Source organism: Musa acuminata, chromosome BXJ3-6, assembly GCF_036884655.1.
Source record: "Musa acuminata AAA Group cultivar baxijiao chromosome BXJ3-6, Cavendish_Baxijiao_AAA, whole genome shotgun sequence".
In the NCBI taxonomy this organism is placed as follows: Eukaryota; Viridiplantae; Streptophyta; class Magnoliopsida; order Zingiberales; family Musaceae; genus Musa; species Musa acuminata.
The window spans coordinates 11,720,246-11,745,163 of NC_088354.1; the positions used below are offsets into that span (position 1 = coordinate 11,720,246).

Below are 24,918 nucleotides of genomic sequence, written 5' to 3' on the forward strand. Positions count from 1 at the left end.
ATAAATAGTAATTGCTCGACCATATTTTTAATTCCATGCATTAATTGTCTAAAATGTCATAAGATAATAATAATACGGGCCTAATAAAATCAATCGGATCAGGATCCGCATCTGGTTTTAATGGGACCCGTATCAACCATAAGTCCTCTCTGCTAAGGGACGCTCGCTCCACGCGGCGGTCCCGGTGACCGCGGGTTACGTCCACTGAGCGGTGACGGAAGTCGAGTACTTCCCCGTGACGACGGCTACCGAGCGCGGTCGGGTCACCGCCTCCGCTATTGATCCGTCGCCTCCTCTCGACGCTTGCTGTCCGACACGGGGAAGTGGGGGAAGAAGGGCGACGAAGGGCTGATGGGTTCGACATGCGTCTTTGTCCTCCTCTGCCTCTTCGGTCTCTCCGCGGCCGCGGCGGAGAGATTGACCCCGCTGATCGAGCAACTCGGGCGGCCGAGCGCCGTAGCAGACATCTTCGACACCTCCAACTACGGGAAGTTGCAGCTCGACAACGGATTGGCTCGGACTCCACAGATGGGGTCTGCTTCTTTGGTTCCTTCTTCGTCTCTTCTTGATCCCTTGTTTCGTGGTTCGGTTTTACGCGGATTTTGATCTCGGTGTGAAGCAAATGCTCTCGTCTTCCAAATCTTCGTATAGGGAAAGGGTTCTTGATCGATTCTTTTGTCTAAAGAATTGATGGTTTTTGGTTTTCGTGGGTTTCGTCTATGTGGCATTGGTTTGGATAAGTTCGTTGACGAAGGGAATTTTGTGGATGCAGATGGAACAGTTGGAATTTCTTCGCTTGCAATATCAACGAGACGGTCATCAAGGCAACAGGTCTGACCACCAATCGCCTATGTTTATTTGGATAGGGTGCATATTATGATCAATCGATGCCCTTCTTCTTTTTTCTTGCAAATAATTTGTATAGTTTAATAGATTCTATAGTTGGCAACCATGAAGTAATCTCGGTTGAACATATGGAGTTCAAAAAAGATCAAAGTGGGTCAGAAGTTTTTGTTTGTTACTCCTTGAACTCCTATATGGAACTTTCTCCATTCTCTAACTATAGGCTTAAAATGTTCCAAATATCATAAATCTTTGGTTCATGCTTAAAATTAAAGCAAGAATTCTTCTTTACCAGGATATTGAGTAAGTTATTTAATACTAAGATCGGTATCACGAAAGAAGCAAAACAGATACAACTTGGTGGTCTGTTTCTTGAGAAGGAGAGCCTATTTTCATGGCCAACCTTTTTACGAATTAAACAAGAGAAGCTTGTTTCTACCAGTTTCCTAGATTCTTCTCAAGCTCAGGAAGGCTTCTAAATGACAACTATTGAGGTGAAGATTTCTATGCATCAACCGATGTTGTAGGTTTTATTTCCTCCGAAGAGAAAGTCAAGACATCCATCGCCTAAAACTTTCTTTTGCTAGGAACATGGGACCAATTTAGAGGATTCTAAAACCATTGTTCTTGATTATGGTTGTTGTATTGTTGGAATTATAAAATGTAGATCACAATATTTTCCGTCATGCCTTCATGCCAAGCACCAGATGTGCTGACTCCTACAGGATTAGGCTGTGCCAACACTGTTTTGGCACACCTTCATAAGCACAATTTATGTTGGGATGGTGCATACTGACTAGCACTAGCCATGGAGTACATGTGCAATGCTCAGTAAAACATACCAACTCAATCAATGATGGATGAAACTCATCCGATCTCGACGACAGGCATGAGGTGCGTCAAGGATGGGCTAAGCATGTGCTCAGATGTTATGATGCAATCTTTGGTTTGCTTTTGCATAAAAAGTGAGGCATTCATATTATATATGTAAAGCAAGCACATAATCCACATTGGTTGTAATATGTTGTGAAAGTAGTCAAAATGCATTGCATATAAATTTTTGTAAGAAACTCCTGATAAATCATTTTTAGTGCCTCTGCTGCTTTCTTGCTGACACAATAGCATGACTTAGCCGTGCATATCACTTGCACTATATTATGTCACTGTGGCATAACATGTATTACTTTTCAGATTTTTGTTACCTAGATTTTCACAGTATATATTGTTCTTGCTGCCAATTTCTCAGTGGGCTTTGAGTAATTCATCAAATAGTAGATGGATAGATTGCTTAGCCTGAGTTGCAAAATTTGTTGTTTGTTGCTTTCCAGCTGATGCTCTCGTTTCGACTGGACTGGCTGCTCTAGGCTACAACTACGTTAATATAGGTAATTCCTGAATTGACCTTCTCACCATTGACTATCCAAATTCATTATCTTTTCGATACCCTTATTCTTTCATATTTTCAAACAGATGATTGTTGGTCTTCTGCAACTCGAAATCTTGAGGTTTGTTTTATACTGTTATTCTCTCCAAACATTCTCTTTTTATATATTCTTTTAAGTAGTTGACCTTATCCTATATATATGAGCTTTCTTTATTTGGAACGCAAATGGAAATTATATGTTAATAACTCAGCATTGATGTATTGTTAAATTGTTCATTTAACCATAATCAAAATGCTTTATGGCCCCTTTCCCGTCCCTCTTCTCCTTTGTGAAAGGCTAAAGTATAGGTTTTGATTTTAAATTAAACTAGTGGCACTTTCCCTGTCAAGTCCATGGAGTACATGAAAATCAATTGGGGGCTATTGAATTTTAGATTATCAGGAACAATACCACTATCATCTGGAGGAAGTCATGGGACAGTCTGCAGCTCTACCATTTGCCGAACAGATCTGCACCTGGCGTATCCAAGATATGAGAACACAGAGCATACTTAAGCTAATTAATCATGTATGCTCTGTGTTGTCATATATTGGATACGCCAGGTGCAGATCTGTTCGCATACTTTTAAATATATATGTTCAATACTTCAATTAGAATTGGTAAATTTTTAATCAATCAAATGAGAGTCTACTCAGATTATCCTCGAAATGGAGACTTTAAATTCAAGTTTTAAGCATGATATCAGATTTCTCAATAATTATTGCCATCAGGTCATAAATGAAGAGGAAAAGTTGGAAGAGGAAAAATCGTTATAGTTCTCCAGTACTTTGGATATTTTATAAACCTCCATATCCATTTTCATGATTGAAATTTCTAATTAGCCTGTATTCAGTGATTTGGCTGTGGATCTATTTCCTGTGTCATCCCTTGTGTAGGATAATTGCTAAAAAATGAGTGTGTTTTATGCCTGCATTCTGATGCTTGTTTTCCTACCTCCACACACATTTTAAGATGTCTCATACCAACTTTTTTGGATATTCAGGGGGAACTGGTTCCTGATCCACAGACTTTCCCTTCAGGCATCAAAGCTTTAGCAGATTATGTGCATCAAAAAGGCCTCAAGCTTGGTATCTATTCCGATGCTGGGTAGGATGTTAACTACTTAAGCTAATTAAGTATAGGACATTGGCTAGGTCCTTATGAGGAAAATAAAGTTCTACGACATTATAACTAATAGCTGGTTTCTCAACCATAATACTAAGACTCCTTAATCATTCTCTGCTAGAAATTTTTCTCTTAATCAAAGAAAATTTTCAGGATGTTCACATGTCAAGTTCGACCTGGATCCCTATACCATGAAATGGATGATGCAAATCTTTTTGCCTCATGGGTGGGTATTACTGCATTCTTCGTTGGAATTTCTGAATGTGCAAACTCTTGGCTTTCTTTCTAATGAGCCTTATATTATGATGGAATTTTTTTCCTTATGTAACTATTTACTGTGTATTGATGCTATTATTTGCTTGATTCTTCAGGGAGTTGATTATTTAAAGTATGATAATTGTTACAATTTGGGAATAAAACCAGAGAAACGGTACAACTAATCTTACATGTCTACAGTCATATATGTGTTAATTAACAGATATCATTTATTGGCAAACTTGGATTTTCTATGATAACTCCTTTTTCTAGTTACCCCCCAATGCGTGATGCATTAAATTCCACTGGGCACGCTGTTTTCTACTCTCTTTGTGAATGGTAAACTTCTTTGTCTTGATTGCTGACATTTGTATTCAGCATGCGATTACTCTTAGAGTTATTTTCTTTTGCAGGGGTGTAGATGATCCGGCCTTATGGGCTGAAAAAGTTGGGAATAGTTGGCGGACAACAGATGATATCAGTGACTCGTGGGTAAGGTAAGTTTTATTTCCCAGATTTTTTCATACAGGCTTAAAATGTTGCATTTGGATAACTGATAAGCTTATGATTATTTCTAGCATGACTACCATTGCTGATCTAAATAATAAATGGGCTTCTTATGCGGGACCTGGTGGATGGAATGGTACATTGGTCTAATTAAATCCGTTTCTGTATGATGTAATCCCTAATTTGATCTTCAATCAAATTACTGTTTAATCTGTCATAACTTGCCTATACATATTGCCTCCTTGACAGACCCAGACATGTTAGAGGTTGGCAATGGTGGCATGACCCATGCAGAGTATCGTTCACATTTTAGCATCTGGGCACTGATGAAGGTCACTTTTATATCCGACCAATTATTGGTTCTTTTTCTCTTTGCTCACAACAGTATTTTATCATAGCTTTATCTTCACCATGGTAGACATTGTTGGTTCAAATTTAAGGCATTGACTAACTCAATATGGCTGAAGTACCTGCTGGATATTCAATAGCATCGAGATGAATATGTTCTGTGATGCAAGTGTTGTTGCAGATAAAATTTTATCCAACCTGGCCATTGGTTGCATAAAAGAATGTCCGAAGCTCTGAGCCATCATTTTAATGCTCAGTTACTTTGTCTTAACATTCCTGATCATTACCAACATTTGCAGGCTCCTCTTTTGATAGGTTGTGATGTGAGAAACATGGCCGCTGAAACATTTGAAATCTTAAGCAATGAAGAAATTATTGCTGTAAACCAAGGTAACATTTTTCTTGCTGGTCTCTTTAACTCATACAAGTCTTCATTCGCCACTAAATCTCTGTTGGTGAATCATCAGAAGTCACTGGATGAGTATTAAAATTCGTGTATGTTGTATCTGAAGGATGAAATATTGCATGGTGTTTTAGTATTCAAGTAGGTCCTTAGTTTGTATTAGGGAACTATCAATTCTACTGTACACCAAAGCATGTCAAATTTGACTTTTATATATCTGTCTATATAAGTTTAGTATTATTGAACCTGTACTTATCTTTGCTTATTAATAAATTTTGCTTTAATTTAGTAAAGCATCATGAATTGATTCTTTCTTAATTGAACTCCAATTTTCTTCCTGCAGATCCTCTTGGTGTTCAAGGAAGGAAGATTTTGTCTGAAGGAAATGATGAATGCAGTCAGGTTGCAGCTGTGAAGTGCCCTTAAATTTTCTTATATACCAGCTGTTTCTACAGTTTTTACAGCTAAAAACTGCAAAAATGTTAATTCTAAAATATTCATTCACAAGCTTATTATTATTTCAAGAACAACCAAAATCGTTAGCTCTGATATATTCTAAAAGAAGATTATGATAATATTTTTAATAAACCAAATACTCTCAATGAAAATGAAGACAAAAGAGAGAGAGGGAGAGGGGAGGTGGGGTCTGTAATTATATTAATTTGCAAGGAGTACTTTGCTCATATGTGAGCTATACATTGAAAATTTTACATGCATCAGTTGTATGAACATGAAAATCAATGGTTTGACATGTACATACAGAAGCTGCAGTAGAAGGGTATGTTTAATAGGTGTAGTAGTTTAGTTGTCCCACAGACTGTAGTACTAAGCCATGTTTGAAGCAGAATCTAATCCTTCAATTATTTTCATGACCAACTCTGTTTCTTTGTTCCTTCTATTTAATGTAGTCGAACGACTTGTAGACTAGACACCTTTCTGTACTTATTTCCTTCAGTTTTTGTTGGCACCTGCACTTGTACAATGTTAACTAACCTTATAAAATGATACCGGTGCGTTACTTTCTAAAATTTTTATGTTTTAGTTGATTATAAAATACAGGCCTTGGCAAGATTAATAAGGTTGCTCCTTTTTGACATGGATAACTAGAGTTCAAATCACCAAAACATCCTCTTCGTTCGCAAATGTTAAAGGCTGTCTACATACACACTTCTCGGACTCTGCATGATGGAACATCATTCACTGAGCTGCCTTTTGGTTTGAATTGATTATGATGTTCATGGTGCTTTTGTTTTAAACTCGAGGCGTGACCATACCACTTGACTAATGTGCACATGATCTTGACTATATTATTTTCCTGAATGCTCATGAATTTATGTTTGTTGTTTGTGTTTCTTTTATATTTGTTTAAAAGTGCTTGTCTTAATCCAGGTTTGGGCTGGTCCTCTTTCCGAAAACCGCTTGGTTGTGGCTTTATGGAACCGATGTTCCCAAGCTGTCACAATTACTGTTACATGGGAAACACTTGGTCTCGACAACACAACTTGCTTTTCTGTAAGGGATTTGTGGAAGGTACGTGTAACTTTGTTTACTAAAGGTAACTTGCAGGATCTTGTTTGCTTATGTACTTGCATAAATGATCCAGTATCAATGTTTAAAGGATATCATAGAGTAAAATAAACTAATCATATGATGCAAATTGCTCAAGTGTCCTATGGACAGCAAGTTCTAGTAGGACTTCAATCTATCCAGTGATAGCTAGTTTGAAGGTTTGCTATTCAGAGTAAGTCTTCCTGTTAGAGTTATTATATTTAGCATTCAGGATCACTCAACACCTGCTCTGGGGTCCATCTGAAACGGGCAGCCGTATCAACCACTGATACAAATTAGGTGCAGTTTGCAGTTTAATGTACCATATCAGGTCAATGGTTCACGTATACTCTGAACCTATGTTTCATCAGTAAATATCTCCTAGACGAAAATAAAGGTTTGAACAATGGTAAGGCAATCAACCATTGGTCGTGTACTGGGGAGGTTTTGTAGCGAGTTCGACACTAGTAGTAACGATCTTTTGTTCACATCGTCAAACTTATTGTTTGGTCCTAAACAGGAAATTGTCTGATTCAGGAAAGCTATCTTAGCTATACTTATCTCCTTTTCTTCCTCTCTATTCTTGCTGCATGATTGAATATGATTGACTTATTGTTTGGTCCTAAACAGGAAATTGTCAATTCAGGAAAGCTATCTTAGCTATACTTATCTCCTTTTCTTCCTCTCTATTCTTGCTGCATGTTTAACTGATCTAGTCTTGCTTTAACACAGCATGAGACCCTGGAAGGAAACATGGCTGGAAGACTTGGAGCCGAGGTTGACTCTCATGACTGCAAAATGTTCATCCTCTTGCCGCTGTCGACTTCCATCGTTGTAATTTAATCGTCTCTCTCCGTATCATGCTCTATCTTGCACAGGACATCGTGTCATTATTCTTGTGGATTCTTGAAATCGAATTGAAGTGGACAGGACGCTTATGTCCAACATGTCTTTGTTGAGTAGAAGCATTAGTAGTGTTTGAGGTCATATACAGGCATTGTCGTGTACTCCAAACCATCAACTTGAATGCTAATGGCTAATCAAACTGTAGAAGACAAAAAATGAAGACCATGAGAGTTTAGAGCATATGCTTCTCACTAGAGATTCCTACATGTTGAAATACGGAACAACAAGTCGAGTAATTATGGCTACATGAAGTTATGGGAATATGTATGATGGAAACAACTCCGTTGTGGCCACATCAATCCGTTATCATAATACATACCTGATCATCACATCATCGGCAGACAAGCATGCACATAGCACATTGCGATACCCAAAAACAATCTTAAGGTCTTTGGGTGTACTCTAAACATGATCAGAGCTCAGGTACAATAACAATCCTAACAAAACCAACAACAGTTAACTCTAAGCAGGAACAAACCATGCTACAGTGAGCCAGAAAGATGTTTCACCACGCCGTCAAGATTGCGATGACCTTTATCTGGTCCACCAATAATCCCCCAGGCCTCGAACTGCCGTTGCCGAGCCCTTGCCCTCTCCTTCTCCTCTTCTGGTTTGGTTGAGAAGCAATGCGGGCAAGAAACACCATATTCCCATTCCGGGGCTTCCATGTCTGCATCGCTCACAGGTTGCTTACACCCATAGCACAGTTTATATGTTCCTTGCACTAATCCATGTTCAACAGAAACCCTTTTGTCAAACACAAAGCACTCCCCATCCCATAAAGACTCGGCCCTTGGAACTTCCTCAAGATATTTCAAAATCCCGCCCTCCAAATGATAAACCTGGAAGAAATTCCAACAAGGATTCAGGAAGAAAGTCACGAATCATGTTAAGTACATAAAATATGATCACATCTCGTGTTGGGATCCTGAGAGCCAACCGGGAATTCAGCTTCGAGCATACCTCCTTGAAACCTTTGCTAAGGAGAAAGCTTGAAGCCTTCTCACATCTGATTCCACCCGTGCAGTACATTGCTACACGAGGTAACTTTGTAGGTTCTTGTATTTGATTCTCCTTCGGTTCACCTATGGTATCAACCATGGAGTCTGACTGGTGGCTCTCTGTTTTAACCAACTGAAATTGATGGTCCACCCAAGATGGGAACTCCCTGAATGCAGTGGTGGATGGATCAACTGCACCTCTAAACATTCCAATTCTAGTTTCATAGGTATTACGGACATCAATTACCATCTGATACAGCCCAAGAGAACAACATGGTTGATAGAAGAAAATAAGAACATCATCTAGAAGAAAATAAATAAACAAAACTGTGTTTCTGGAACTAAGGTTCATAGTTACAAAAAACTGTCACATCTAAAATTAAAACAGTAGGACAGAACCAGTCAGCAAAAGTACTAGTACTTTCTAGATGTTTGCATTAACACATTGATTCATAAGCAAACTGGTTTAAGACAACATGTTATATTAATAATAATCTTAGTGAAGCACAGAGGAAACATTAATCTCATTAACCTGAATGAAAGAGCACAAGTGAACGCTGGTAATACATCAGACACTTGAATGACAACAGCATTTTCACACAAAACTACACAAGAAAACTAAATAAATCGATTTCCAAAATCCTGATAACATAGTGGATGAAGAATCAACTTGCCACTAGGAACTTCTGAAGTGCACCGGAGGAGAAAATAAAGCTTGCAAAGATTTATATAGAGAGGCTGTGCAGAGGTATTATTACTTTCAATTCTTGCTATATTCCCTTGCTTTCAGTATTCACTCACTTAGTAAGATAGTAAATTAGTAACAGCTAGAAGCATTTCCCAGTTTAGCTGTAATTAAGAAAGATGATCTTATTGACCATTATTTCCACTTCCATTTGTTCAATATGAATAAACAATAAATACACACACACACACACACACACATATATATATATATATATATATATATATATATATATATATATATATATATATATATATATATATATATATACTGGTAAAGCAATATAGCAAATTGAAACTTCAAGCTACTCACAGTATCTGGGTCACTTATCAATGTGTTCCAATCCTTTGGCTTTACATATTGGCCTACCATCTTGGTCGGCATTACTCTTGGATCTCCAAAAGAAACAATCTAAAAATATGAATACAGCATCATCATAAAACACAATGTGAGTTTTATTTGGAAAAAAAATCAACAAAGTTAGAAAACAAAAAGCTCACAGCTTTCCTCAATTTACATGAGGATGAAGGAAGATTCTTCAAGTCGATCAACAATACCTCTTGCTTCAGCTTGACTCGAACATGATCCCACCGAAATGGTGCATCTTCACCTGCACCAAGGGGGGAATGGCTAGTATGTCCATGGTGGATAGCCTCATCCTCAGGACTAACAGGTGACTCCACTAATCTAAGGCCCTTCAGTCGCTCATCAGACTGAATAAATTTCAAAACCTTCTCCACTGAAGCTGGTGTCCCGCATATGCTGCCGTTTATTCCTTCTGGTGCAAGAATAATACCTCCTGAGACACGCTGAACAGAATCAGCTATGTGAGTTATAATTCCGACTTGCACGAAAGTGTACTTGTGGCAGAAAGAAAGAGAGCATCTACTTTATGATGTTGATGAAACATAAGACAGTTGCGTAGTAAATATAAATGGTAATGTCCTTCTGGAAGGGCTAACAAGTGCAATCTATCTGCTGCCCGTCACTCTTCATAAAGACATTTGTTACTACTCAGTTGACTATCTACCCAAAGGGCTTCACCATTTTATGATTATAAGGTGTTTTGCCATCATCAAACACATACATCTAACCTTTGCCCCTAAGGTGGGAAACATATTCATGGTGATCATCTTGGTGACATTTACTCTTGGCTAGTCAAAGATTCGTGTTTCAACTAGTACATAGATCTCATGTGAATTAATCACCTAAGCTCCTGCTAGTTATTCTTGTTGTTTAGACTCTGAACGTTTATAGTTTGGTGGCTGAATCCCCTTCTTCAACAGAATTTACTATTACAACAGTAGTTTGTGATTCTGACATTGATCAACATTCTAATTTTTTACCCTTGTAAAAGTCTGTCACAGTGGCACCTGAAAATATGGGTCCAATACATATATCCATCTATGGCTTCTCATATAAAATCACCTGATTGAATTTGCAGGTTCTGTATTTTGCCGTCAAGTAGTAATATCTAATTACCTTCAATTTAAAAGTAGTAGTTAATTGTATATTTATCATAAATCTTACAAAAATGAACATGCTTGCCCTTTTTTACAAAAAAAATGATAGTAGATAGATCCTCTTTTCTTTTAAACAGACATTTATTTCATAACTATTATTACTACATCTCATGGTTTTCTTTATTCATCAAATTTAGAACTCCTTTATGGACCAATATAGCATACTAAAATCCTTAACTATGTGCCACATGCATTAATTAGATTACACCTGTGATGGCCAGAATACAAACCTAGTAAACTTTTTATTCCGGTCTTTAAGTTAACACATGCTGGTACAATTAACCTAATTGGGTTTACTCATATCAACAAGGAATATGGCTTTCCTCTAAAACAATGTATCCTGGGCTGAACTTTGCTTTTCAAGTCAGTGGCATACCCTATTTAGTCAAAATATAGTAAAGGAGTTCATAAGCATCCAAGTCCAAATGAGTTTGTCTTTTCGTAAGTGTTGATTTAGGCACTTCTATGGACGCATATTCTCAACCATGAATCTTAACTCTCTAACTAAGATGGACTTGCATTGTCCTCTAAACCTATAGTTTTTTATCCAAATAGCAAGATAAGCATTCACATCCTGTACAAGTCAATCTTTTAATTTAAACAAATAATTTTAATGTTCTACATCTCAAGTAAAATTTCATGTCTACTAAAATTACTCGATTGTTTATACGAACAATATTTTGGGTGGTTAAGTCAGCATATCCTTTACTATTCTGCGATTTCCTTTTCTTCCATTATACTTGGACAGACAAACATATGCATCTGACGTCTATCAACTACAAAAGACAAGAAACATCTAAAATTGTAATTTAAATTCCTCTAGTTGTTTCCTTTTAGCATGCATTCCAAGATAATAACAAAAGAAAATGACACATCATTAGCATACATGACGGAAAGAAGAAGAAAATTTTTGCACAGTAGTACATAAAATCTTAGGGATTCCACATCAATCCCCTAAATCTCACATGTGTATATTAGCCCCTGAAATCCCTAATCACGTCTATTCTTGGTTTCGAAACTGCTTGTTCTTTGCAAGCTTTCATAAATAGGAAGCACCCAAAGAAAGGAAATAAACCATTGTAAACAATGACATCCGAAAGATTTCATGAGGTCACACAGCATGGCACCAGACATCACTCACATTCATGAACAGAAAAGAACCAAAAGTACAATTTATATGCTAAGATAACACGAAATCAAAAATTCAAGAACGGTCGGAACGCACGAAGAGGTGAGATATTTCCACTTACCACGTCCTCGCAAAGATCTTTCAGTGGCTTCCGCATTGCGGCATGGTCCGGAAAATCCGCGAACCTGTAGAAGGACACTACCACGAGAAGGGGGGCCGGACCGTCCGCAGCCTCGGACGAGCTCAAGGCGGCGACCGACGAGCTAATTCCCCTGGCTCCAGAGAGGACTCGCGGCGAGGCGATCTGGAGGCTCCGGCGACTCGGAATGAATGGGTTAGGGCCGGAGAGATTAAGGGTGTGGAGGTGGTGAGCGATCACGGTTTTCTCCGCCTCCGAGGCCATGGGGAGAGGGAATCCACTAGGGTTAGGGTTAGGGTTGGGTTTCACGTAGGGGCGAGAGAGCATTCTCAGTAGAGCCGCGGCCGCGCCCCTACCGCAACTGCTCTTGGAGAAGGCGAGCGGCGGCGAAGATAACATCAGACTCCGTTTCCCACCGATCACAGAGGAAACGGGTTCAATGAATCCTTTTTTGTGGCTCTTATTGGGTTAGACCCGCTTTCCTAATGGGCTCCACCCGTTATTTAAACGGGTTAAAACTCATAGCAAATCCGCATTAGAATTGACACCGGGAAAATGGATTCAAGAAGCAGCATATCGGATCCAAAATTGGACTCCATTAGTCAGCTATCACGATAGTCTACTGCGTGCAGCTTGCACTGTACATGAAGAAGAAGAAGAAGAAGGGCATCTGTAGCCCACTGGCTTCAGAGGTGCAACTCTCAACCTGCAACCTCATAGCCACACAAACTTATACTAGCTTTACACCATGAGAGAACTGTGAGCAAGTCCAAGTCTTCTGAATCTGAGTTCTTCTACAGGAAGAAGCAATCAGAGTCGACGCCAAGCAGACTCTCCCACTCAAGCAGGCCCTCCATGAACTCCATCTCCACACTGCTGGTAGGAGCCTGGAACCCGGAAGTCACATCGCCATGGTCATGACCTGCAAGTGGAGCAACTGGTGCAGCGACTGCAGGGTTCGAGGTAGCCGCCGGCGATGAGCTGACGGTGGTCAGATTGCTCAGTACCTCTTCATCACACTCCTTTTTGAGAGAAGGATGTGGGGCTTCTCGTGTAATCTTCTCTGAGTCTGCTCCAAAGCTAATCAGATGGGAGGAGTTCCTCGAGTCCATGGCTGAGATGATAACCTGAGGGGCCATGGAGGGACTCTTGCATGTGTGCTCACCCAAGTAGGTGACGATGTAAGTGGAGGGATCATCCTGTGATTTCTGGACCTGCCTGACGGCCATGCAACCTTGATCATGCTTGTGGGTGCATCTGAAGTAGCTCCTGCAACATCAGAACCAGCAGTGTCATCAACTCAGTTCCTCCATTGCCATGACACTCTTGGCAATCTCAAACAGTAGTTTGATGGCAAATAGGAAGTACCTTGGATATTTGGCACTTTGGATAACCTTCTGCCCATATTTCCTCCATGTGTGGCCATCATCCAAAGACGATGATATGACCTTTGTCCATGAATATGGCCGTGATCTGCAAGACAAAATAACATATATGCTTCGATATATGTCTAAGAGATGTATCTATACGACACAAAAACTAAGATTAGGTTGCAATCTAATCTAACCTATCTACTATAGATAAGACAAACAAGGAAGCAAAGGAAGTCACCTTCTCCTGCAAAGTCTTCTCCTCTCTCCCACCGAGCTGATCTTACTCTTCCCACCTGAGATCTCGCGCAGCTGATCCTCTCCGGTGTCAGCCACCGCCGCTGTCTCCTCAAAGACGGCTAAGGTGAGAGCTCTCGATACCGAATCCATGAGCTCATCGAAGGTGGACTTGGCCGCTGCATGCTCGAAAAACAAAGGTCGTAGCATGACGCCGAGATGCGCGGCGGTCTCCCGGATTCTGATCAAGCTCTGGACCGCTGGCCGGTCGGCCACCGATGAGGCCGCTACCTTCGTGGGGGACGACGACATAGCCTGATCGATCCTTCCTCCCCTGTTCACCTGGACGACTTGTCGATTAAGCTGCAAGGGAAATGAGAGGGAGGTGTTCATCTACTTATATAGAGAGTTGTCGTTCTGAAGGAAAATTCACGGAAATACATGGCTAGAGGAAGCTACAAGGAAGAGAGGGCGACGTCGAGCAGTCTAGTTCACAGGCGTCATCTCTATCGTCAGTGGGATGACGACTCGAGGGTGAGCTTACGCTGCAGCCGATGGATACGTCGTGGCGGGTTCGTCGAAATCAAGCACAGCGCAAGTTGGGTGTTCTCATATCCACAAGTCTCGGAAAGTAACAGGAAAAGGAAGCGACTCAAAGTGTGAATGCAAAGAGAGGCTACATCACGATACACTTCTCAGATCAGCAGGTTTCAGCTTTGTCTTCGATGAGTGTCAGTAGAGTTTCTTGCGCGTGCCATAGGTTAACTCTGCATCTGATTGGTTGATTAGATCCGCACGAACGAGACTTCTTTAATCCTTGGCTTGTGTTCTTTTCCGATGCTTCGATGGTGACAAATCTTCAAGTTTCTTCACGGAAGCTTCTTGGAAGGGAATAAAAAGAGTACAAAACCTATGAGAGCAGGTGGCATTTGTCCATGAACGGACAAAGGAAAAGCCAAGGGTGGGGCAGATGCAGGGGGCGACAAGGCAGAAACTAGTTGCCATGGAGACAAGGAGAACTCTGGATGAGAGAGATCTGTGGACTCAAACCATCATGAGGAGATAAGGATGAGGAATACTGCATCTAACATGCATAAGAACGTACAATGTGAAGTCCCTTTCAACTTTCAATGTATGAGAAGTTTTCTTCTCTGTGTTACCTTTCAACAGTCTGCTCTTTCAATTCTTTCGGCTTTAGAATAATTTAACTATTTGATAAGGACACAGACATATATATATATATATATTGCCACTTGTGACGCACGAGCCCACTTTAGTCTCGCCTCCTACTAACCCGTCAAATCTAACGATTTCCGTCAAATGTACCGTCAAGAATCACGGCTTCACCGTCAAACGCGGTCGTCGTCGAACACCTTTGCGGTGGCCCCCCCCCTGCTCCTGCTAGAGAAGGCTTTGCTGGGCCTCTCCGAGGAGGTGACGCTCGCCAGCGTCGAATTCAAGCTCCTGATGTACACCAACATGCATCTGATCATGTTCAACTACGGCTTCCAGGGCATGCTCGAGGCTGCTGACGGTCTTGTAATCTCTGAAAGGAAGTACTCATCGACTCGCGACAAAAGGTGATAAGAAGGCCTTGCTTATTTGATCTGCAACATTGCTCATGTGGAAGAAGGCAAAGCGGGATGTGATGGTACTTCAATGCAGCTCCATGTTCGCAGTGCTGTGTCTGCTTTATGAGAAAAGGAACATGAGAAGAGAAGAAATCTTGCCTTCCTGTTCTTTTCTCTCCTTTTTGGTGGGATCACAACTCCACAAACCGACCAAATCTTGTGTGCTATGACTAAAGAAAGGATCCAAGAAGAAAGTTGAAGGCACGAAAGCAGCAGCAGCAGCAGCAACAACAACAACCAATCCCCACATTTTGGGATCTATCAGGTAGATGATATGAAGCACATTTTAAGTACAATCACGAAGCTTTTCAGCAAAAATCTACAATTAGAGAGCTGGGATTTCCAACCAGTACTACTTCTTTTCATCAGTTCTTTTATTTGTGTATATATGATTGAGAAATTGTGTTAGAGTTTTCTATATATTAATTTACGTTGTTTTTGAGAAAGCTTTACTGTACTTACTTATTTGATGTTTCATGTCTCATTAGTTTATTTGATCCAGTATTCCTCTTCCCTTCTTCCCTCAGGTTTTGCTGCTTATCAGCTAACGAGTACCTTAACCTTGAGCTGCTTGTAATATTAATGGTTTTAAGGTGGGGAGGAAAAAGGGACAGTTGAAAGGCAAAGTAGGTTGGCATGCAAATATACATCTCAATTTAAGAAAGTGAACACATGCATTAGGAAGTGTGGAGAAGCATAATTTCTTGTTATGCCCCCTCCAGAAAGAATCCAGTTGAGAGGGCATTCTTCAGCCCATGTTGCAGCTTGTCATGGTGAATGCTGCACAAAGATGAAGCTGTGGTTCTTTTTCTGCTTCTTGTTACTTTATTGATGTGCTTGAGAAGGGCAGGGTGGGGAGGATGGTGTGATGATGCACAAGCTTCCTGTCTAATTTATGGTGGAGGAGTGCTACATATCTTGACCTTGGATTCTAGGAGCTAATGAAATAGGGATGGCTTTTACCTTGTGTTGCCCAACATAAGTTGCATTCCTAGAGATCTTGGTCTCTTATTCTAAATCTATGTGAACATTTGCTTTCTAGCAGCTACTCAATGTCTCAGTTGCCCTTGTGCTTTACAGCACCATCATCTTTTGGAGCCTTCTTGAAATCCTGCTATTGAAGTCTTTGTCCCTTGAAGAAATCCCAATCTGTGATTTCTGATATATAATTGGATAAGAATCTACTTTTCACTAGTGATGAAAAGATGAGGCAAGAATCCTTGTAGCACCAGACTCTGTTAGGTGCTCCCAATTTCTTCCCCAAGGATACAGACTGCAATCTGATGACCATTAAGATGGCCTAAAGGCCAAAACCATTGTGTGTGGTTGGTCAGTGGCATAGCTTTGTATGTCCAGTGAGACTGCAAGATCATGAGTTGTTGAGAGCAGCTGGGACCTCATAGGTCACCATTAATAAACCTATTGAAGCTACCTGATTCACAGAGTTCATTGACTTCACCTTAAAATTTTAGCCTTCAAAGTTTATTCTTGGTATATAGGTGACATCTTCTTCCTTTTAAATGCCTCATCTTCTCTCCCCTTTGGAAATGATTTAGTGCTCCTGGAGAAAGCTAATAAAGCATCACTGTCTTCTTTGCCTGTTCTAGTACTGCAAAATAAAAGGCTGCAATCTATTTCCTCTTCTTGCCACTCATGAGTAATGTTCCTTGTTTGTGATGAATAGAACCAAATCTAGATGTTTTTTCCTTCAATGTTTTCTAAATGGTGATGAGCTATAGTTGTGAGGTTCTTCTAATATGCAGACCTAACATTAATGTGGTCTAACCCTGCAATTTTTTGAGTTGTAGAGCTTGATGCAACTAAATGAAGCTACTGGTTGATCAAACAAAGAACAACAGAGGATAATTTAGTCTCTTTGATAGAATTTTGATTGTTTAGCATAATAGAAAAATACAGATGTTGTCTATAGCATCATAATCAGACTATAAATATTAGTTCCTTTGAAACCACAGTCAATCAAAGGTCATCTGTGAGAGCATTAATCATATAAGCAGGTTTTATGGCCATCCTTGCTAATACATGTGGTCTGTGTGCAATGGTCCCATAGATATCAACAGTGTCATTCTGTCGGACAAAAGATCTAATGGTCACTTTCTAAATTGACTAAACTCCTAATAGCACATACATTTTTCCTGAAGAACTTCCACTTGTCCACAGCATTAATAATGTCAATAGTGCCAGTCTATTTTATTGAGTGTACTGAAGTAGGACAAGCTGAGCCATCTCTTTCGAGTTTCAGCTGTGACCATTGTCTCCTTTATCACTCTTGTGCTCTTATTTGATTTTTTACTTCAGCAAATGCAACAGGAACTCATAGACAACGATTCGAGGACCTGTAGTATTTCCCTAGTCATCTTTATTGATTGGGCACATTTTGGATCCCGGTTACGTCATGACCCACGCCACGTCATGCCCCTGACGAGTCAGCACGAGGTTGACTTCCTACGCTGAACCGAAGCCCGTACAGGGAGGATCCCCCTTGGTAAGTCCCGTCGTTCGGGATGGCACCGTATGGCGTCGCTCCATGCATAACGGGTGGCAGCCGCACGAATGTACCATCTCGTCACTCGGGGGTCGACCGTCATGCCAAGTCCGCGTACGATCGATCCTCGAACAACAGTATAAAAACCCTTGGTCGGCACTTGGCCAAAGGAAAGGAAAAAGGAGAAAAACAAGACTACTGACTTAATCTACGAGGGGCCCAAGTCGGGAACCTCCCCAACTAGGGCCTGTGTGTAGGAACTCGGCCACCCCCGAAGACGCAACCATCCTGACCCCTGATCCAGTCGACTCCAGTACTTCTTTCAACCGATCTAGAACTCTAGATATCGACCCGTGGATCAAGCTGTGCTGACTCCTTGGCCACAACGCATAAGTTCACCAACATTTACCATCCTATTAAATGAAAAGAAAAGCCATGGTTACTGTTGGTGAATGAATGTGCCATGGCTGATGAGTCAGCACGGCTTGGTCCATGGGTTGATGTTGGGAGTCTTTTATCGGTTGAGTCGGATGCCGAGGTAGGTCGGGCCCTCGTGACGGGGTGTTGATCAGTGTTTCTCGGCCCGGGCACCGTCTGTGTTGAGCAGTGACTCTCCGTCTCCAGGCTGGTTAGCAGCTCACCTTCATTCACCGGATGACAATTCCCAGGTTGAGACGCTCGTGGCTCGAGGGTGGCCGCTTTCCTGCAAAAATGACCTTCGTCGGGTGATTCCTAATTTTGACCCCTCTGACAAGCAAGTCAGTTGGTTCTCCTTTTCTTCTTTTTTTTCTCAGTCTCCCTGACCGAATGTCGGTCGAGGGCTTTTATACTACTATACGAGGGTCGGTCATACGCAGGTTGGTGTGGTGGCCAATCCTCGAGGGTTGAGATGGTACCTTCGTGTGGTTGCCGTCCCGGGATGCATGGAACGGTGCCAGGCGGTGTCGTCCCGAGCTTTCGTGACGGGACGTATCAAACAGTACCTCGGTATGGATTCTGACTTAGCGTGTGGGGGTGCTCCCCTTGCTGATTCTCGGGTTAGTATGGTGGTACGCGAGTTGGCGTGGTGGACGTACCAAACAACACTAACCCGTCTCGAGTTTCCAGGACGGGACGTACCAAACAACGCCTTGGTACGGATTCTGACTTGACGTGTGGCATCGACTGTAACGTCTTTTGGAGCCAAAATATACCTTATCAGTTACCTCATCAAGGTGACCATAAAAAAAGAAAAAGAAAAAAAATAAAGAGGCATATCCTTCAAACGCCTAAAGTTTGGTGTTTTCTAGTGATCTACTTTAGATAGCTTTTAAATGTTTCTTTATCTGGGGCTGATAAGCTGACATTTTGTGGTGAAAGCAAGTTTTGATTCATATTGCTCTGCTAAAGCACAAGCTGGCAGCTACAGTTGATTCTATCAGTGGTGTGATCCAAGAACAACTTTTTAGTTCTTTGGAAAGATCTAGGAAAAATAGTAGAGGTTGGCTGAGGAAGAGGAACTATTCAATCCACCAGCTAGAATTGGATTCGAATGTGGAAAACCATTTCTGACCCAAGTCTCTCTCTCTCTCTCTCTCTCTCTCTCACACACACACACACACACATTATTTTGTTGGTGTCGCTCTATCCTGTCTATAAATGCCACCTCCTCCGAAGCTTCAACTCCCTTTCCTCCTGTTCTCTCTTGCTTAGGTTTACTGAGGTTCTTCTGCTCTATGCTTTAATTGCCTCCCTCCCCTGCTTCTGTTGATCTTAGCTGCGCACTGAAAACCAAGTTCCTGCTGCAGGTCCACTATTTCTTGTGGAAAGATTCCTCGCTTTTGGCTGGTTTCTTCCTGTTGGTGACTCTATTTACCTTCTCTCTGTTCCAAGATCTGAGCTTTATGAACCGAGGCTTCTTCTTCCTTTTCCGCCATTCACATGCAGCGTCTTTATCTCTCGGTGTTTCTGATTGATGCTGCCTATCCGAAGTGAAATCGTCCCTTCGTAGTTCATGCTAAATTCCACTCTTCAGCGCATGAGCTACCTTGCACAATCCTTCTCTGTGGTCCTTCTTTACTGGTTCTATGTCTTCCATGAGTTTTGTTCTGAGAGCTGAGCACAATCTACTTGATTCAGCTGCAACTCCACCAAAATACAATATTTCTTGAAGCACCACATTTAAATCTTGTGAATCTACTAAAAAGGTATCCTTTTTCTGGCCAAAATTCAAGTTTTGATGGCTTCTCCCGGTGGGACTTCCTCCGCATCCAGTCTGCTCCACGGCTCTGGTTCCGACGAAGGTCTGCAGGCTGTGATGGACGAGAAGAAGCGGAAGCGACTGATATCGAACCGCGAGTCTGCGCGGCGGTCGAGGCTGCGCAAGCAGAAGCACTTGGATGATCTGGTGGCACAGGCGAACCAGCTGAGGAAGGAGAACAGCCATGGCTTCGCAATCTTGAAGCTCGTTACACAGCACTGTGCTGCTGTGGAGGCCGAGAATTCTGTGCTGAGGGCTCAGATGATGGAGCTGAGCAGTAGGCTGCAATCCCTCGATGACAGACTCCACAACCTGAATGGAAACAACGGCAGCAATCACCTTCTGTGTGATGGTCCTCAGTTCACTGACAACATCGTCAGTCCATGGAACTTCAACTATATGAATCAGCCTATCATGGCTTCATCAGAGGACATGCTTTACTTCTGAGAGAGATGTAGCCATTGAACCTGTTAGAAGAAACCTGACCATTGCAGGTCACACTTATTGAGTCCTAAAACCATGAAGGTTGTATAGACAGTCTTATCATCTACTTTTTTGTCTCTCTCAGCAACAAACGCAGAAACAAAGACTGCTATAATCTTGAAGATATAGTAATCGTAGTAACGATGGTGATGATGATGGTTTCCGCGTAGGAAGAGAGGGTGTGGAATTGAGTACTAATAGAAATGGTTGTGGTAATAATACTTGTAATGGTAACAGGAGAGAGAGCGTATCGAAAAGAAGAGCAATAATTTTCCTACCCCATCAAATTTCCGCGAGCCTACCTGCCTTGTGATTGGAAGCAGTCCATGGGTCCCAACATCAGCCAACCAAGAAAGTAATTGAGCCGGCCCAAGGAGGGCCACGGCCTATTATTGGATGGGTTTCATATCTTTAGGGTTTCCTTTCTCAATATAAACGAGGCGGGCGTCGCGGTCGCGCTAGGTTTTGCGCGTGGGTCTCTTCCTCTGCCCTCATTTCAGCGATGGGGAGGCGTAAGTTGCTCGATCTCTGCCTCGCTTTTCTCGATGTGTCGTACGGTAGTTCGATCGATGTGGTAATTATAGCTGGTTAGAAGGATTTCTAGGTTTTGTTTATTTCAGCGATGTGGAGGCGTAAGTTGCTCGATCTCTGCCTCGCTTTTTCTCGATGTGTCGTTGGGTGGTAGTTCGATCGATGTGACAATTATCGCTGTTTAGAAGGATTTCCAAGTTTTGTTTGATGCGATGGTTGAATGGGTTTGTTTTGTCATGAATCGTTTTTTTCCCCATTTTTTGAGCGAGATTCGACGGTGCTTCCAGCTTCTTCCGCGTTCTTCAGTTTGCGTGCGGTGGAATTGAGCGGATCTATGCTTGATTTTGTTGCTTCTGAGTGATCTATGAAGACAAAAATAAGCCGAAACTAGCGGTGTAGTTTCTCTTGTTGAAACGATGAGATGTACTATCCGGTGTTTCATCAATTGGGATCCTCATTGATCTACTGCAGACGGTATGTGTTAGGCATTGCAGAAATGTAGGAGGCTTTAATAGGGCCATACTTGAAGGGAACATATGAGGATTAAATGCATGTATGGTGGTCAGGGTTGTTTCTACGAGCCGCATGCTTGTGAATCACATTATGCCAAGGAAATGAGGGTACTTGCATCACCATAGTTACGTTTATCATTTTCGAACTTAGGTTTGGAATACTTTATAAGCACCTTGCTATGTGTGTTGCAATGACTTGTAGAGTAGCTTCTTTTTTCGATGGTACAGAAAGGTGTCCGTAGGCTAATTGTCCATTCTTTTAACAAATGGGCTTGCGAAGTCCCTGTTAGAGAAAGAAGAATCTCAGTAAAGCAGGTTCCCAAAAATGAGAAAAGGCTGATCGCATCTCCTTTCATAATTAAGTAAACAATCAACAACTGCATTCATTTATTTAAATGTGTAATAGAGGTTTCTTGAAATTTACAAGTTATTGCAATTGAAATACAGAAGGATTTTCCTCTGTAGTAAGTTTCTTGCTTGTTCATAATGTTGTCAAGGACTGATACATCGTTCTCAACTTGCATATTTGTGTCCTGATGGCTGCATCCTTCTTTAGCCTAAAAACCGAGGCCTTAATAAGAAGAGGTGAAATAGTGAAGATGGAATTGCACTTGTAAACAAATGTTAACCAGTATCAGTTAGTCAAACACTCTCCTTCAAGCTCATACTTGGTATTGCATACCCATCTGTGTTTATTTTTATACTTGTTATGGGTGGAGGGTCTACTCATAACGAGAGGTTTAAAGAGGGGAGCTGAGGCTCCTGGAAGTCAACCTCTCATTTAAATAGTATTGAGCTGTGGTTAACAGAATTATGCCTATGATAAGCCTCATTTGGTTAGCTTTTTAGATGTAATACTATATGTTTTATCCAAAATTAGAATTTCTTCTAAGTTAGAGATTGTCATCCTAGTTATTGGAATTTTTGCACGTTGTAAGTCTATATATATTAAAAATGAAGAATCCAGTAGACTTTGTATCTGGATAAAAGAATCTTGAGATCATAGACTTTGGCATCTCATGATCATATTTTTGATCCTTTTCTAAATTTTCCTCGGAGCGATATGTAATCATTGATGAATTTTTTCAACTTTGTTGGTAGGGTTTGGATGAGAATTTGATTTGACTATTCCTTATGCAGGACCTGCGAGATGTTACCGCCAGATTAAAAACAAGCCATACCCCAAATCACGGTACTGCCGTGGTGTTCCAGATCCTAAGATTAGGATCTATGATGTTGGAATGAAGAAGAAAGGAGTGGATGAGTTTCCCTTCTGTGTTCACCTGGTGAGTTGGGAAAAGGAGAATGTTTCTAGTGAGGCTCTCGAGGCCGCTCGTATTGCATGCAACAAGTACATGACAAAGTTTGCTGGAAAGGATGCTTTCCACCTACGGGTGAGAGTGCACCCGTTCCATGTCTTACGTATCAACAAGATGCTTTCTTGTGCTGGAGCTGATAGGCTCCAGACTGGAATGCGTGGGGCCTTTGGGAAGCCTCAAGGGACATGTGCTAGGGTGAGCATTGGTCAGGTCCTTCTCTCTGTTCGCTGCAAGGATAGTAATAGCAACAATGCTCAAGAAGCCCTACGTCGTGCCAAGTTCAAGTTTCCTGGCCGTCAAAAGATAATCATCAGTGGAAAGTGGTGAGCATTAGAAAACAACACTACTAGAGTCAACTTGTTAATGCATTCAATCTTACAATTCAGTATTCGTTTTGTTTCTCTAATAAGAAATTAGTCTTATACCTGTTGGTTAACTGATGCTAAAGAGCATAATATTTGGGCTATCATGTGATCATTTGATATTTGTCTCCTATTTGCTTAAATAGGTTCTTACTCAAATTAATTTTCAGGGGCTTCACTAAGTTTAGCCGGGCTGACTATTTGAAGTGGAAGAGTGAGAACAGAATCATCCCAGATGGTGTAAATGCAAAGGTATGTGCGTGATCTTTATACGATGTCTGTTTCATTTTATTTGAGTCTCACTATGCAAACCATAATATGTTACTTATCTGGTGCATGTACCTCGCTAGTGTATAGATGAATAGATTGACACTCACAGGCCTTTTTAGCAAAATTTTTTTTCTTAGCATCTTAGAAGGGCTAATGGGGGGAGGGAGAATGGCAAGGATGGTACACCCAATTTACATTGGGTAGGGTGCTAATCCATGCTATTCATATAACCATGATTGCTTTTCCATTTTAGTCAGACATTTGTATATGGATGAAGTCCATCAACGTGAACTTTTATCCTGTCACAACATTTGAGTACCTTAAATTTACTAGTACCACCTACTCCATGCTATTTCTGGTAGTGAATTGACGTCATGGATCTAGGAAGTACCGTGATGTCAACTTGTTATCCTCTGTCACAACTTTTGAGCACCTTAAATATGCTAGTGTTAACTATTCGTGTCATCTGTGGTAGTGAATCCATGTGGTAAACTATATTTGCTTTTCTTATTTATATATGTTTGTATATAGAAAAAGGAAAGTCTTCACCCTCAGGTCAGTGATTTTTGACCATGTGTACGTTTTTGGGGTTTTGGTATCATCAAACCAATCTTTGATACTCCAACTTTTTTTTTCCCTCTCCTGATGTGTTTTTACCAAGGAAATTGTCATTAAAAGGAATCAGCATGTTAGTGCTTACCCTTCTGCATTAATAAGTCTTTTTAGCATTATCCTTCTATGTCGAGGTTCGACAATGGTAGAGAAGAAACATTCTCACTCTGTTGTCCATCAATAATAGTCTGATATCTTTCGTTGTGCAGTTGCTTGGGTGCCATGGTCCAGTGGCTAATCGCCGGCCTGGAAGGGCTTTCTTGCCAGCTCCCATGGCAGAATCTTCTTAGAATTGGTCACTGGTGGATGATGATGATTCAATAGCTTTCTGTTCGAAAGGAGGACTATATATCATTTTCTGTTTGGTTTTGCAGCAAATTTAGCTTCTTTCTGTTTTAAGAACTATATCATTGCCTGTCTAATTTTGCAGCACATTAGTTTTGGATGTCAATTCTCAGTCATGTTATGACACCTTTATCTTACAATTCAACGTGATTCATTCCTTTTTCTTAATTGTTTGTGTTCATGAGAACCTCCTTTCTGGATATGTTTTCTTTACAGCATCTCTCTACAGATTTGTAGAGACGATGATGTCTGGTTGTTGAAGTTGCTCCTATTTCCCACACTCAATGTGCCTCGTATCTTAAGCTCATAGTTCTTGTACCGTCGCACATAGAGTATATAATTATAAACAGGTACTGATTCTATCTATGATGGATGATGACAAAACTTTTCTTCATTGATTAGATGATTGATGTTAGATTAACTTGGCGATTACGGCTACGTGCTGCGGAGACATCCAGTAACTGGGAATTAACCATATACGAACCGATGCGCCAAATACTTGTGATCCGCTTTTATGCACGGTAGATCGATTTGGAACGCGAGTCGCTTAAATCACCGTTCTATTATTCGATCATCCTTCGGGAACTCGTTCGCTCTATGGGTGTTTC

The 24,918-nt window shown here is 41.0% G+C and overlaps 5 protein-coding genes across 6 annotated transcripts; 3 read left to right on the forward strand and 2 right to left on the reverse strand.

Moving 5' to 3' along the window:
* Positions 1–149: 149 nt before the first annotated feature.
* On the forward strand, positions 150–7,440 carry LOC135640956 (alpha-galactosidase 3-like). Its single transcript, XM_065155848.1, has 15 exons — positions 150–533; positions 773–831; positions 2,172–2,228; positions 2,314–2,348; positions 3,271–3,374; positions 3,546–3,618; positions 3,764–3,822; positions 3,921–3,986; positions 4,061–4,144; positions 4,226–4,290; positions 4,404–4,486; positions 4,802–4,892; positions 5,249–5,307; positions 6,295–6,435; positions 7,186–7,440. The coding sequence occupies exons 1-15, from the start codon at positions 352–354 to the stop codon at positions 7,294–7,296; spliced, it is 1,269 nt and encodes a 422-aa protein (XP_065011920.1). The 5' UTR covers positions 150–351; the 3' UTR covers positions 7,297–7,440.
* Positions 7,441–7,611: 171 nt separating this feature from the next.
* On the reverse strand, positions 7,612–12,408 carry LOC135640955 (rhodanese-like domain-containing protein 7). The gene is made up of 5 exons (XM_065155846.1): positions 11,879–12,408; positions 9,663–9,914; positions 9,418–9,516; positions 8,323–8,610; positions 7,612–8,201 (listed from the first exon to the last, which is right to left on the reverse strand). Exons 1-5 carry the CDS (start codon positions 12,293–12,295, stop codon positions 7,842–7,844), a joined length of 1,416 nt encoding a protein of 471 aa, XP_065011918.1. The 5' UTR covers positions 12,296–12,408; the 3' UTR covers positions 7,612–7,841.
* Positions 12,409–12,452: 44 nt separating this feature from the next.
* On the reverse strand, positions 12,453–13,911 carry LOC135640957 (transcription factor WRKY45-2-like). Its single transcript, XM_065155849.1, has 3 exons — positions 13,508–13,911; positions 13,265–13,369; positions 12,453–13,165 (listed from the first exon to the last, which is right to left on the reverse strand). The coding sequence occupies exons 1-3, from the start codon at positions 13,894–13,896 to the stop codon at positions 12,691–12,693; spliced, it is 969 nt and encodes a 322-aa protein (XP_065011921.1). The 5' UTR covers positions 13,897–13,911; the 3' UTR covers positions 12,453–12,690.
* Positions 13,912–19,126: 5,215 nt separating this feature from the next.
* Positions 19,127–20,483, forward strand: LOC103987932 (bZIP transcription factor 11-like). Its single transcript, XM_009406403.3, has one exon. The coding sequence runs from the start codon at positions 19,856–19,858 to the stop codon at positions 20,321–20,323; it is 468 nt and encodes a 155-aa protein (XP_009404678.2). The 5' UTR covers positions 19,127–19,855; the 3' UTR covers positions 20,324–20,483.
* Positions 20,484–20,713: 230 nt separating this feature from the next.
* Positions 20,714–24,478, forward strand: LOC135641241 (large ribosomal subunit protein uL16). 2 transcript variants are annotated; one of them, XM_065156467.1, is made up of 4 exons: positions 20,714–20,871; positions 22,543–23,044; positions 23,254–23,335; positions 24,175–24,478. In XM_065156467.1, the coding sequence occupies exons 1-4, from the start codon at positions 20,862–20,864 to the stop codon at positions 24,253–24,255; spliced, it is 675 nt and encodes a 224-aa protein (XP_065012539.1). In that variant the 5' UTR covers positions 20,714–20,861; the 3' UTR covers positions 24,256–24,478. The 2 variants fall into 2 exon arrangements, with proteins under 2 accessions (XP_065012539.1, XP_065012541.1); XM_065156469.1 differs by lacking the exon at positions 20,714–20,871 and adding an exon at positions 20,880–20,991.
* Positions 24,479–24,918: the final 440 nt, after the last annotated feature.